This window comes from Phytophthora cinnamomi (genome assembly GCF_018691715.1).
Source record: "Phytophthora cinnamomi strain GKB4 chromosome Unknown Contig128, whole genome shotgun sequence".
NCBI classification, from domain to species: Eukaryota; Oomycota; class Peronosporomycetes; order Peronosporales; family Peronosporaceae; genus Phytophthora; species Phytophthora cinnamomi.
The window spans coordinates 70509-85770 of NW_027151061.1; the positions used below are offsets into that span (position 1 = coordinate 70509).

Genomic DNA, 15262 nt, shown 5'->3' on the forward strand with positions numbered 1-15262 from the left:
CCTTCGCCGCAGTCTTGCAGTACACGCCGCTTGATCCACGCGATCACACCTTGGTCCATGGGTTGGATCGCAGGAGTCCAGGGCCACCATAGACGCCCGCGGCACCTTCTTGCGGCAGCGAAAGTCGACCGCAATGCGCTTGAGCGAGCTCTCGTTGTCCAGGATCCTCTTGACGGACGATTTGCCCGGCGCCTTGTCCAGCGCAAACTTCTCCCGAGCGCATTCTCCTAGCGTCGCGAGGCTCCACGTTGGCTCGCGGGTGCGCATTGCACAGAGGGCTGCTTGGTGAGGCGCATTCTCCGTGCTTGCCGCTCCACCTTGTTCGTGACAAATTCGAATTTCCCGCCCAGCAGAGGCCCAGCTGGCCAATTGCGATGGCCAATGTCAGTGCTTCAAGCTCTTCCCTCTACAATTGCATAACATTAGGTTTTGGGGGTTATAGGATGACACCCGTTCCTTATTCACGCCCTCGTCTGTACTGTATATCAAGGTGTTTGGTTATCCGGATGGAGAGACTCGACTGCGGGCGCCTGCTGCTACGGAATCTGTCAGCTGGGTGTCTTGCACCCTCTCGGTCAAGGGTTTTACCCGTTGCAAGTCGGCCTTTGCTGGCATCGCCTTTTCGCTGCGGGGCGGTGGCGACGGCGCCACCTGCGACTGGCGACATTCGTGACGGCGAGGCTGCGCGTGGTGTCCAGACAGAAAAAAATGTTCGTACCGTTCGAGGTGCTCAAAGTAAATACAAGGCAGAGGCGATGCTGAGTAACGGTTCTGGTCGGAGCCATGACCGTGCCAACTGGAATGCGGCCTTCCTCAGGCGACCTTGTCCGATACTTTAGTGGAGCACTTCAATGGCAGGCCTGAAAAGGCTGTTGAGTGCATGGTGGCAATCGTCCGTCACCGGATCCTTCTCTCCCTCTACAGTCCCATAAGCTGCGACTAACCAGCATCACTAGGCATTTTATCCAGCGGAGAGCGGATTTCGCTAGTAGGGGATTCACGAACACTGCACGCCCAATGTCGTTCGCATCGATCGTTCGTGCTGGTGTGCTTGCGTCCGCGCTAATGGCCACCTTAACTCAAGGATACTCACTTTCCGGGACCAGTGACGCTTCGACAGCGGAGGAGAGTACCGGGCTCACCGCCGTCGAAGAGGACCGCATTTTTGGCGGATCCGAGGCGGACGCATCCAAGTTCCCGTTCATTGTGAGTCTGCGCCAAAACAACGCGGCAGGCAGCACTTACTGCGGCGGTGCGCTCGTTGCCCCCCCAGCATGTGGTGACGGCTGCCCACTGCGTGAAGACTGATAGAGCCACCATTTACGCATCGATCGGAACTGCATTTGCATCGGGATCGACTGACGGGGAGCAGGTGAAGGTGGTCAAGGGATACCGCCACCCCAAGTACAACAAGTCCGCGCACCTGTACGACGTTGGCGTTCTTAGGCTTGAAAAACCGGTTTCTACAAAAATTATCGGGCTGAGCGCTGCTGACGGATCGGATAACAAGGTTGGTACAGTTGCCACAGTGAGAGGATGGGGCCTCACCGAAAACGGCTCGCAAAGCCTCATGATGGAGGAAGTGAACATAAACATCATTTCAAACGCCGAGTGCAACAAAGAGTACAGCAATCGAATCACCGAAGGTATGCTGTGCGCAGGTGACGGGAATGGCAAGGACTCGTGCAACGGCGACTCCGGAGGCCCGCTCATTGCCAACAACGTGCTCGTTGGCATAGTCAGCTGGGGAGGCAAGTGCGGAATGAAAGCTGGTGTGTACACTCGTGTATCGTACGTGCTCGACTACATCAAAAGTATCGTCACTGGTGGTTCTGGCAGCAATTTTGCTCCAAATGCGTCAGGGTCCGCCGATGAGGGTCGAGGCACGGAAGACCCTGTCACCGACGCCCCAGCTACAGAAACCCCCACGACCATGACGCTCACACCTGTGCCCACTACCGTAGTGCCGACGACCGAGGCCCCGACGACACCACCGACAACTGAAGCCCCAACACCAGCCGCAACGACAGTGTATCCTGTTACTGACGCTCCTGCCACGGGCGAACAGGAGACTGAAAGCCCTAGCACGAACCAAGAGGATCAATCGGAGACTTCAAACTCGGCAGAGCAAAGTGAGACCTCCACGGATTCGGCTGAGCAAAGCGTGCTGGCGCCTGCTGCTACCGATGATCCGACGTGGAACCCGCCCGCCTCAGGTAAGAAGACCGCGAGCGGCAAAGAGTGCTTTTCACAGTTTTGAGCAAAATGATGAAGACGTCCAGCGCAGAAGATGAGGAAGGAGATTTGAGTGCGTTGGTTTTTCCGGTCGTATCGTACGCTCGGCGAGCGAGTATGTTTGTGGGTCAAAAGATGTGGTGGCGCCATGACTGTGGTTGTGTACCTGTAAGGCTGTCTGGTTGTACAACTGTCACTAATCCATGAAATATTACAATTCACTTGTGACTTCATGTTCAGTGAAGTGGACATCATTGGGCTAGTCTATGTGGAATGTACAGTGAGCAATTTGAGGTTGGGTTAGTTTTTGTCACTGTGCTCTCTCATTGTAAAATGACAATTGCACAAGATCTCTAGAATTGTTTGTAGAGACTTTTGTTGTTGTTGTTGTTGTGTGTTAATATCGTACAAGGGCGACTATGGTTATGCTGGACGCTCTCCACCACCATCTCGACGCGCTCGCTATCCGGTCTAGAAGTCAGCTCCATTCGCACACGAAATACCACGGAGCATCGGTGGTGCTAGCCGCATAGAGCGATGTGATTCGAGCATAAGGACGAATGGTGCCAGCAACTGAATTGAGGTATGGGGCAGCAGTCTGTTACCCCACCAACTGTAGCTGCCCAGCCCAATGCTACGAAAACAGCGGTCGTGCGACTCGCATCAGGCTGGCCTGCTGGTGTACACATATACTGGCAAGAAACAGGCCTGTGCTGTTCGAATGGGATGTGAAGCGATCATTTCGGCTCATTCCACTTCAACGCGGTGCAACGCAGTGCCTACATGTGGTCGCGCCTTTGCGAAGCTGCCACTTTGGCTTTCACCTCTTTAGCCTCAAGCTGTTCGAAAGACCAGCTAAGCTACGTTAATAACTTGCGTGCTTAGTAAGTGAGACTGAGTGAGGATGAAGGTCCTGCAGATTCTTGCGCTGGCCTCGACCGTCTCGTCGGCGGCCTACGGCTACTCGTTTTCGGAGACCATGAACACAAAGACCCCCGCTACCAATGACGTGGAGAACACAGGGCTTACCACGAACGAGGAGAACCGCATTTACGGCGGTTCGGAGGCCAACATCGACGACTACCCGTACGCCACCAGTCTGCGCTTCGAGCTGCTCGACGAAACCTTCTGCGGTGGCACGCTGATCGCCCCGCAGTACATTCTGACTGCCGGGCACTGCATCAAGACCCAGTTGGACACCATCATCGCCCACCTTGGGTCGGAGCTTGGCGCGGGCTCCGGTTCCGGCAAGGGCGAGGCGATCAAGGTCATTGAAGGCTACCAGCACCCTATGTACAACCAGCAGAAGCACCTGTATGACGTGGGTCTCCTGAAGTTGGAGAAGCCGTCGAAGCAGAAGACGGCCACGCTCTGTAAGGCGGACGGTTCGGACAACCCGGTTGGTACCGAGGCGACAGTGCTCGGATGGGGACTAACTCAGGATGGATCGGAGAGCCGCACGCTAGAGGAGGTGAACGTCGCGGTCATCTCGAATGCCGAGTGCAACAAGCAGTACAACAACCGAATCACGGAGGGGATGATGTGTGCCGGGAATGGTGGCGGCAAGGACTCGTGCAACGGAGACTCGGGCGGCCCGCTGGTTACCAGCGACGACACCTTGATTGGATTCGTGAGTTGGGGCGGCAAGTGCGGCGTCCACGCTGGCGTGTACACTCGTCTGACTTTCGTCATGGACTACATTAACGACATCCTGAACGGCGGCACTGGTAGCAACTTCACGGATAGTACGGCCGGCTCCGGATCGACTACACAGACGACTTCGCTGGCTTCGTCCACTGCAGGATCAACGGCGACTACTGCGTCGACTACTTCGAGCTCGACCTCTGATTCATCGCCCGCTACCAGTTCCGGTTCATCGGTCAGCCAAAGCTCCAGCATTAGCTCATCGACTACGCAAAGCTCCAGCGCTGGTCCACCTTCTACTGAAAACTCAGCAACGGATTCGTCGGTCGCTCAGGCTTCCACCGCTGGTTCATCGACGGCTCAAACTTCTAACGCTGGTTCATCAACGATCGACACTTCCAGTACCGAGTCGTCGGGCACTGACGCCTCATCGACGGGCGATACCTCGCTTACTTCTAGCGCTAGCGCGGAATCTCCGTCTACTGAAGCCTCCTCAACCGATGACACGCTGCTTTCTTCTAGGTCTAGTTCCGGATCGCCGACGTCTACTGCTGGTTCGTCGACAACCGAGAGTTCCAGCGACTCATCGGTGACGCAGAACTCGTCGGCGGACACTCCTGCTGTGACTCCTGCTGCCACGTCGAGCATTGATGTGGGTGCTTCGGCGTCAACTACGAGCTCTTCATCCCAATTGACCCCGTCCACCTCTGGTTGCAAGGTTCGTCGCCATCGTCGACGCTTGAGTATTCATATCGATGAGGAGGAAGTTGAGAAGGAGTTGAAGACTGCCACAAAGGTCAAAGCGAAGGCTGAGCAAAAGCGTTGATTTTCGCGGCCGTATCGTACGCTCGACGAACGAGTATGTTTGTGGGTCAATGGATGTGGTGGTGCCGTGACTGTGGTTGGATCCGGGTAAGGTCTGTCTGAACAATAGCGAGGTTGTGCAACTGCCACAAATCCATGAAATATTACAATTCGTTTCTGACCTCATTGTATTAATACTGAACACTATTATTAATAAGCTCATCACTTGGCCATTCTATGTGGAAAGTTACAGTGAGATACTCGAGGTTTGGGTTAGTTTCTGTCACTGTGCTCTCTCATTGTAAAATGACAATTGCACAAGGTCTCTAATAGAAACTCGTTGTTGTTGTTGTTGTGTGTGTTTATATCGTCCATGTAGGCACTGCGGTGCACCGCGTTGAAGTGGAATGAGCCGAAATAATCGCTTCACATCCCGTTCGAACAACGCAGGCTTGTTTCTTGCAATATATGTGTCCCAGTGGGCGGCCTGCCTGATGTTTTCGTAGCATTGGGCTGGGCAGCTACAGTTGGTGGGGTAACAGACTGCTGCCGTACAACAACCGAATCACGGAGGGGATGATGTGTGCCGGGAATGGTGGCGGCAAGGACTCGTGCAACGGAGACTCGGGCGGCCCGCTGGTTACCAGCGACGACACCTTGATTGGATTCGTGAGTTGGGGCGGCAAGTGCGGCGTCCACGCTGGCGTGTACACTCGTCTGACTTTCGTCATGGACTACATTAACGACATCCTGAACGGCGGCACTGGTAGCAACTTCACGGATAGTACGGCCGGCTCCGGATCGACTACACAGACGACTTCGCTGGCTTCGTCCACTGCAGGATCAACGGCGACTACTGCGTCGACTACTTCGAGCTCGACCTCTGATTCATCGCCCGCTACCAGTTCCGGTTCATCGGTCAGCCAAAGCTCCAGCATTAGCTCATCGACTACGCAAAGCTCCAGCGCTGGTCCACCTTCTACTGAAAACTCAGCAACGGATTCGTCGGTCGCTCAGGCTTCCACCGCTGGTTCATCGACGGCTCAAACTTCTAACGCTGGTTCATCAACGATCGACACTTCCAGTACCGAGTCGTCGGGCACTGACGCCTCATCGACGGGCGATACCTCGCTTACTTCTAGCGCTAGCGCGGAATCTCCGTCTACTGAAGCCTCCTCAACCGATGACACGCTGCTTTCTTCTAGGTCTAGTTCCGGATCGCCGACGTCTACTGCTGGTTCGTCGACAACCGAGAGTTCCAGCGACTCATCGGTGACGCAGAACTCGTCGGCGGACACTCCTGCTGTGACTCCTGCTGCCACGTCGAGCATTGATGTGGGTGCTTCGGCGTCAACTACGAGCTCTTCATCCCAATTGACCCCGTCCACCTCTGGTTGCAAGGTTCGTCGCCATCGTCGACGCTTGAGTATTCATATCGATGAGGAGGAAGTTGAGAAGGAGTTGAAGACTGCCACAAAGGTCAAAGCGAAGGCTGAGCAAAAGCGTTGATTTTCGCGGCCGTATCGTACGCTCGACGAACGAGTATGTTTGTGGGTCAATGGATGTGGTGGTGCCGTGACTGTGGTTGGATCCGGGTAAGGTCTGTCTGAACAATAGCGAGGTTGTGCAACTGCCACAAATCCATGAAATATTACAATTCGTTTCTGACCTCATTGTATTAATACTGAACACTATTATTAATAAGCTCATCACTTGGCCATTCTATGTGGAAAGTTACAGTGAGATACTCGAGGTTTGGGTTAGTTTCTGTCACTGTGCTCTCTCATTGTAAAATGACAATTGCACAAGGTCTCTAATAGAAACTCGTTGTTGTTGTTGTTGTGTGTGTTTATATCGTCCATGTAGGCACTGCGGTGCACCGCGTTGAAGTGGAATGAGCCGAAATAATCGCTTCACATCCCGTTCGAACAACGCAGGCTTGTTTCTTGCAATATATGTGTCCCAGTGGGCGGCCTGCCTGATGTTTTCGTAGCATTGGGCTGGGCAGCTACAGTTGGTGGGGTAACAGACTGCTGCCCCATACCTCAATTCAGTTGCTGGCACCATCCGTCCTTATGCTCGAATCACATCGCTCTATGCGGCTAGCACCACCGATGCTACGTGATATTTCGTGTGCGAATGGAGCTGACTTCTAGACCGGATAGTGCGTCGAGATGGTGATGGAGAGCGTCCAGCATAACCATAGCCGCCCCTGGTCGCGCCTTTGTGAAGCTGCCACTTTGGCTTTCTCCACTTTAGCTTCAGGCTGTTCGAAGGACCAGCTGAGCTACGCTGATCACTCGCGTGCTTAGGAAGTGAGACTGAGTGAGGATGAAGGTCCTGCAGATTCTTGCGCTGGCCTCGACCGTCTCGTCGGCGGCCTACGGCTACTCGTTTTCGGAGACCATGAACACAAAGACCTCCGCTACCAATGACGTGGAGAACACAGGGCTTACCACGAACGAGGAGAACCGCATTTACGGCGGTTCGGAGGCCAACATCGACGACTACCCGTACGCCACCAGTCTGCGCTTCGAGCTGCTCGACGAAACCTTCTGCGGTGGCACGCTGATCGCCCCGCAGTACATTCTGACTGCCGGGCACTGCATCAAGACCCAGACGAACACCATCATCGCCCACCTTGGGTCGGAGCTTGGCGCGGGCTCCGGTTCCGGCAAGGGCGAGGCGATCAAGGTCATTGAAGGCTACCAGCACCCTATGTACAACCAGCAGAAGCACCTGTATGACGTGGGTCTCCTGAAGTTGGAGAAGCCGTCGAAGCAGAAGACGGCCACGCTCTGTAAGGCGGACGGTTCGGACAACCCGGTTGGTACCGAGGCGACAGTGCTCGGATGGGGGCTAACACAAGATGGATCGAAGAGCCTCACTCTCCAAGAAGTGAACGTCGCGGTCATCTCGAATGCCGAGTGCAACAAGCAGTACAACAACCGAATCACGGAGGGGATGATGTGTGCCGGGAATGGTGGCGGCAAGGACTCGTGCAACGGAGACTCGGGCGGCCCGCTGGTTACCAGCGACGACACCTTGATTGGATTCGTGAGTTGGGGCGGCAAGTGCGGCGTCCACGCTGGTGTGTACACTCGTCTGACTTTCTTCATGGACTACATTAACGACATCCTGAACGGCGGCACTGGTAGCAACTTCACGGATAGTACGGCCGGCTCCGGATCGACTACACAGACGACTTCGCTGGCTTCGTCCACTGCAGGATCAACGGCGACTACTGCGTCGACTACTTCGAGCTCGACCTCTGATTCATCGCCCGCTACCAGTTCCGGTTCATCGGTCAGCCAAAGCTCCAGCATTAGCTCATCGACTACGCAAAGCTCCAGCGCTGGTCCACCTTCTACTGAAAACTCAGCAACGGATTCGTCGGTCGCTCAGGCTTCCACCGCTGGTTCATCGACGGCTCAAACTTCTAACGCTGGTTCATCAACGATCGACACTTCCAGTACCGAGTCGTCGGGCACTGACGCCTCATCGACGGGCGATACCTCGCTTACTTCTAGCGCTAGCGCGGAATCTCCGTCTACTGAAGCCTCCTCAACCGATGACACGCTGCTTTCTTCTAGGTCTAGTTCCGGATCGCCGACGTCTACTGCTGGTTCGTCGACAACCGAGAGTTCCAGCGACTCATCGGTGACGCAGAACTCGTCGGCGGACACTCCTGCTGTGACTCCTGCTGCCACGTCGAGCACTGATGTGGGTGCTTCGGCGTCAACTACGAGCTCTTCATCCCAATTGACCCCGTCCACCTCTGGTTGCAAGGTTCGTCGCCATCGTCGACGCTTGAGTATTCATATCGATGAGGAGGAAGTTGAGAAGGAGTTGAAGACTGCCAAAAAGGTCAAAGCGAAGGCTGAGCAAAAGGAGGAGGAGGCCGAGGAGGAAGAGGATGATGCCCTGGACAACAGTGATGCGGAAGAGCTGTTGGACGCCGAAGATGCCAAGGCGTCTGCTGAGAAGGAAGAGTTGGAGGCTGAAGAGCAGATTGAGGAGCTGGAGGAGGAAGAAGAAGAGGTCGTAGAGGAGAAGCTGAAGAAGATCGAGGAGGAGGACAATGATGACGACGAGAAAGAAGAGGATAAGACTCCTTCCAAGAAGGGGAAAAAGTCGAAGTCGAAGGACATTGCGGATTCGGACTCGGACTCAGGTAGCGACGAGGAGTTGGAGGAGGAGCTGGAAGAGGCTATCGAGGAGGCAGTGGAAGAGGAGGAAGAGGAGGAGAAGGAGGAGAAGCAGACCAAGGCGAAGTTAGCTAAGACGAAGAAGGCGAAATCGAAGTCGAAAGCTAAGGAGAGTGAAGATGAAGATGATGACGAGGGCAAGCGCCGACGCTTGACTGATATTGAGGTGGAGGAAGAGGAAGTTGAGGAGGACTTGAAGGCTGCTAAGAAGGCTAAAACAAAGGCTGACGAAGATGAGAAGAAAGCCGAGAAGGAGGAGGATGAAGCACTGGACAACAGTGACGCGGACGCGGTAATGGATGCTGAGGATGACAAGAAGGCTGCCGAGAAAGAGGAGTTGGAGGCTGAAGAGCAGATCGAAGTGGCCGAAGAAGAGGAAGAAGATGTCGAAAAAGACGAACTGGAGAAGGTGAAACAGGAAGAAGACGATGATGATGACGAGAAAGAAGAGGAGGATAAGACTCCTTCCAAGAAGGGGAAAAAATCGAAGTCGAAGGACATTGCGGATTCGGACTCGGACTCAGGTAACGACGAGGAGTTGGAGGAGGAGCTGGAAGAGGCTATCGAGGAGGCAGAGGAAGAGGAGGAAGAGGAGGAGAAGGAGGAGAAGCAGACCAAGGCGAAGTTAGCTAAGACGAAGAAGGCGAAATCGAAGTCGAAAGCTAAGGAGAGTGAAGATGAGAATGACGAGCGCAAGCGCCGACGCTTGACTGATATTGACGTGGAGAAAAAAGAAGTTAAGGCGGACTTGAAGGCTGCTAAGAAGGCTAAAGCAAAGGCTGATGCAGATGAGAAGCAGGCCGAGGAGGACGAGGAAGAAGCGCTGGACAACAGTGACGCGAACGCGCTAAGGGATGCTGAGGATGACAAGGAGGCCGCCGAGGAGGAGGAGTTCGATGCTGAAGAGCAGATCGAAGTGGCCGAAGAAGAGGCGGAAGATGTCGAAAAAGACGAACTGGAGAAGGTGAAACAGGAAGAAGACGATGATGATGACGAGAAAGAAGAGGAGGATAAGACTCCTTCCAAGAAGGGGAAAAAATCGAAGTCGAAGGACATTGCGGATTCGGACTCGGACTCAGGTAACGACGAGGAGTTGGAGGAGGAGCTGGAAGAGGCTATCGAGGAGGCAGAGGAAGAGGAGGAAGAGGAGGAGAAGGAGGAGAAGCAGACCAAGGCGAAGTTAGCTAAGACGAAGAAGGCGAAATCGAAGTCGAAAGCTAAGGAGAGTGAAGATGAGGATGACGAGGGCAAGCGCCGACGCTTGACTGATATTGACGTGGAGAAAAAAGAAGTTAAGGCGGACTTGAAGGCTGCTAAGAAGGCTAAAGCAAAGGCTGATGCAGATGAGAAGCAGGCCGAGGAGGACGAGGAAGAAGCGCTGGACAACAGTGACGCGAACGCGCTAAGGGATGCTGAGGATGACAAGGAGGCCGCCGAGGAGGAGGAGTTCGATGCTGAAGAGCAGATCGAAGTGGCCGAAGAAGAGGCGGAAGATGTCGAAAAAGACGAACTGGAGAAGGTGAAACAGGAAGAAGACGATGATGATGACGAGAAAGAAGAGGAGGATAAGACTCCTTCCAAGAAGGGGAAAAAATCGAAGTCGAAGGACATTGCGGATTCGGACTCGGATTCAGGTAACGACGAGGAGTTGGAGGAGGAGCTGGAAGAGGCTATCGAGGAGGCAGAGGAAGAGGAGGAAGAGGAGGAGAAGGAGGAGAAGCAGACCAAGGCGAAGTTAGCTAAGACGAAGAAGGCGAAATCGAAGTCGAAAGCTAAGGAGAGTGAAGATGAAGATGATGACGAGCGTAAGCGCCGACGTCTGTCTTCTGTCAACGAGGAGGAAGTTGAACATGACATGGAGGCTGCAAAGAAAGCTAAGGCCGCGGCTGAAGAGAAGGAAAAGGAGGCCGAGTTGGACGAAGAGGATGCGCTAGACAACAGTGACGCGGACGCGCTACTGGACGCTGAGGATGCCAAGGATGTTGCCCAGAAGGAGGAGTTGGAAGCTGAAGAAGAGATCATGGAGGATGAAAAAGAAGAGGAGGAGAATGAAAAGGAGGAGCTCAAGAAAATGAAGGACGAGGAGGACGGTGAAGAGGAAGAGGAGGAAGAGGAGGACACTCCAGCAAAATCATCCAAGAAGGGCAAGAAGGCGAAGTCGAACTCGAAGACCGTCTTGGACTCGGACTCGGGCAGTGACGAAGAATTCGAGGAGGAGCTGGAAAAGGCTATTGAGGAAGTGGCCGAAGAAGAGAAGAAGGAGGATGAGGATGAGAAGCAAACCGAGGCGCAGTTGGCCAAGAAGAAGAAGGAGACATCCAAGTCGAAATCCAAGTCCAAGACTAAGGACATTGATGATGATGATGATGATGATGATGGCTCCAAGGAGACCAAGGAAGACCAGGAGGAGGAATCTGAGAGCGGTGACGACAGCGACAGCGGTAGCGGCGACAACGACGACGACGACGACGACGACAAAAAATGAGTCTCGCGCTCAGTTTGTTTTCAATGTGTAGGAACCAAGTTACACGAATATGTGCCTTTTTGACCAGCTTCTTACTTTAAAGTAAACAGTAAATAGACTCGCTTGTACAGATTAACTTCAGCACCTCGCATTGAGGTCGAACATCAATGATGTTGCCGAAAATTGTCGTGGTTCAGTACTTCCCATCATGAACTTATCCCGCTGTTTTCCAGCTGCGCTGGATGGTGGCGCGATGGCGTTTCGACAACACTCTCGCTCTGCTAGCACCACAACACAAATATCCCAAGATTTGAACACCTTACCGCGCTAACGTGCATCGACAGGTTGCTTTCCAACTGCAGGGGTCACTTCATCTTTTCTCCTCGCACTGTTCGAAAAACTGTAGCTAAACGAGGTCTCTGGGCAATGAAGCTCTTACAGGTGTGTGCGTTCGTCTCGACGTTGGCGACGCTGTCGGCATCCGCGAACGGCTACTCGTTTTCCGACTTCGTGGGCACCAAGAAAGCTGCAGCAAAGGAAACACCTAAGAAGGAGAGTACCGGCTTGACTGCGGACGAGGAGAACCGCATTTTCGGTGGCGCCGACGCTGACATCGACAACTACCCGTACGTGGCGAGTGTCCGCATTCATGGCGTGACAGTCTGTGCTGCCACGCTGATCGCCCCGCAGTACCTCGTCACGACGGCTCACTGCATCAAGACGGACGAGGTTGCCATGACTGCGTCGTTCGACACCGAGTACAGCTTTGGGGAGGATGGCGAGCTGGTGAAGATCGTCAAGGGTTTCAAGCACCCCCTCTACAACAAAAAGAAGCACCTGTACGACGTGGGCTTGTTCAAGCTGGAGAAGCCGTCCATGCAGAAGATCGCGGCTTTGCCTGCCGCGGACGGATCGGACGAGGAGGTCGGTACGATGGCCACCGTTCTCGGTTGGGGCCAGACTGAGGAAAGCTCCAACAGCTTCACACTTCAGCAGGCGGACCTTCCTATCATCTCGAACGCGGACTGCGGCAAGTACAGCTCGTACAAGAACCAACTGACGGAAGGCATGATGTGCGCTGGCAACGGCAAAGGCAAGGGCTCGTGCCGTGGTGATGCGGGTGGCCCTCTCATTGCCGATGACGCTCTCGTGGGCTTCGTGAGCTGGGCTGGTGAAAAGTGCGGCAAGGAACCTGGTGTGTACACTCGCGTGTCGTCCGTGCTGGATTACATCAATGACATTGTTGCCGGTGGAGACGGCAAAAAGTTTGGTCCGGCCGGAAAGACTTCTGCTGTCAAGAACTCGGCCACGAAGGCTTCTGCTGCTAAAACTACCAAGACCTCGAGTACCGATGCATCTACAGGCTCTACGGCGGCTCAGAAGAGCCCCTCAACGATAGGACTAACTTTTTCGTTTGACGGATCCTCGGCGGAGCAGAAGACTCCCGCTACTAAGGCTTCGAAAACCACTGTTGCGCCGACTACCGACTCAGGCTCCGCCGCGGTCCTGCAACAACAGTCTGCGTAGACACTTAAGCTAAACAATTTTGCGTTGGAATAACATCGTATGCTATATGCACAAAACTGCTTCGTTGCCAAAACTTACTGCTCGCAATGGTTTCACGGTGCTGCCGTCGCCTTTAGCTTGGAGAAGAGCGCTACGACAACCTTTAGTCAGAGCCTTACGCCTCCTTTCAACAAACAAGTAATGTATCAACTCTCTAGCAGACTCATGCAGACCTACTCAGGTCATCGACACCTCTGGCAAAAAATTCCGACAACTGTAGCTTGGCCTTGTTTGCCAACCTCACCACTACCTTGGTACCTCCGGATCATTGCAGCCAAGCTCGACGGGTGGATACAAACTTCCGCGATGGCTCGACCATTTGATCAGCCTGGCGCCTCAGCAATTTCCGACGACAGACAAAATGTTTGTGTCTCGCCGTTTCCTCGAGCAAAGGTAGCGGATCCATCGTGCCAAGTTTCTGTCGCTGACACTACTGCCGTGCCACAACTATTCTTTATCTTGTTCTTTAGCGAATTTATCCTCGGGATGGTGCTATAGAGTCCCGTGACTACGATTATCCACTACTGTACTCGTGAGTTTCCGCCACTTTGATTTTCCTTCTTCACGCACAAGCTCATTCCTAGGCTAACCGAAACAAAGCTCTTGCCTTGACTCGCGAAAGCATGGAGTTTTCGCGGATCGGAGCCTGCGTCTCGACATTGATGATTCTATCGAGGGTAACATGCGGCTACGAGTTCTCCGGTGACATGCGTACACCGAGACCGTCCAGTTTCGATTCCGAGCCAAACGCCGACACGGGTCTACCCACAAATGAAGAGAACCGAATTTACGGTGGTTCGGAAGAGGACGTAAGGGAATTTGCCAATTTAGTGCATTAGAAGCATATTAGTGCACTAATAGAAATGACCAATCACGCCAAAAACCTACGAGCTCTGGTATATTACTGGATGAAATATTCGAAACCGTAAAACCTGCCATTATGTATACAGCTCCTGTTGGCTAACTCTCGACCATCCGATTTGTCTCGTCTGCTTTTGCAGTTAGTACTAGTGGCATGAGCTTATCTATTTGACTATCACTACCAACTTGCCTCGCCCCGAGAATCATGACCAAGAAGCGCGGAGACTACACCAAAAGCAAGCTAAACTCTACCGCACGCTAATTAAGTGGGTAGGCAAGCGCAAGAAAGGCGAATCGATGGAGTCTCAGTGACGTTGCTCTCAACCACGCCTGACAGCTGAGGCAGAGCAAAACCTTTGTGAGTGGATAATGGGGCGACAGCTTATCGGGAAGCCGGCCATGCGTGGGGAAATCAATTGCACACACAGATGAGCAGATAATCGTACCTTTATAACAGTGCGGAGAATTAACGTGTCCGAGGGGACTCGAACCCGCGACAACCCTGCTCCCCGTAGGGCCCTCATCAAGCCAGCGGCGTTAACCGACTGAGCTGTCAGCACTGTCGAAATGACAAATTATTTCCAAGATACATATCCTTTCAATACTGATGTGTTTGCGTTTTTATCGTGTATTATAGGTTACCTAACCACTGAACGAAAGAAACACTGTCCCAGTTTGAGAATTGCTGGTTCATACAAATACTAAGATAAAAAGGAGCACTAAACTGGCAATCAGCAGGAAATAGGCCATTCACTACAGTCCATCCAAACTACCCAATAAGAGCCTCTCCATACCAGAATTACTCTGTGAAAGAGAGTAAACAAACACCTGTCTGGGCATGCATATTGCACACTGAAACTCATAGTAGACTCTCGGCTACCGCACCTTGACTGATGCCCTTTGAAAAGTGCACTAAATTGGCAAATTCCCTTACACCAATATCCATTCATCGCAAGTCTGCGCTTCGATCCTCACGGGAAAACCTTCTGTGGTGGCACGCTGATTGCGCTGCAGACATTCCCACGGCTGGACACTGCATCAAGACAGACAAGGGACAAATATACGCTTCTCTCGGATCAGAGTTTGGATCGGGCGCAGGTTCTGGTTGCAGCGAGTTGGTTAAAGTGGCTATGAGATTTCGTCACCCCTTGTACAATAACGGGAAACACTTGTACGACGTCGGGTTGCTGAAGCTCAAGAGTCTTGAGTCTTGAGTCAAGAATCCCTCGACTCAGAAGGTAGCACCACTGTGTGCACGTAATGGTTCCGACAATAAGGTTGGTACAGTGGCCACGGTCCTCGGGTGGGGCTGACGGAAGATCGCGTGGGAAGCTTTACACTTCAGGAAGTGATCGTGGTAATCATATCAAACCCAGAATGCAACAAGGAATATGGCAATCGTATCACGCAGGAAATGATGTGTGCTGGAAGCGGTGAAGGTAGGGATTCATGCAATGGCGATTCTGGCGGCCCACTCCTG

At 53.3% G+C, this 15262-nt stretch overlaps 1 protein-coding gene across 1 annotated transcript; it reads left to right on the forward strand.

Moving 5' to 3' along the window:
• Positions 1-1933: 1933 nt before the first annotated feature.
• Positions 1934-11376, forward strand: IUM83_15451 (uncharacterized protein; the record flags this gene model as incomplete). The annotated part of the gene is made up of 2 exons (XM_067940267.1): positions 1934-2216; positions 8522-11376. 2 exons carry the CDS (start codon positions 1934-1936, stop codon positions 11374-11376), a joined length of 3138 nt encoding a protein of 1045 aa, XP_067780211.1.
• Between the last annotated feature and the right edge of the window lie 3886 nt (positions 11377-15262).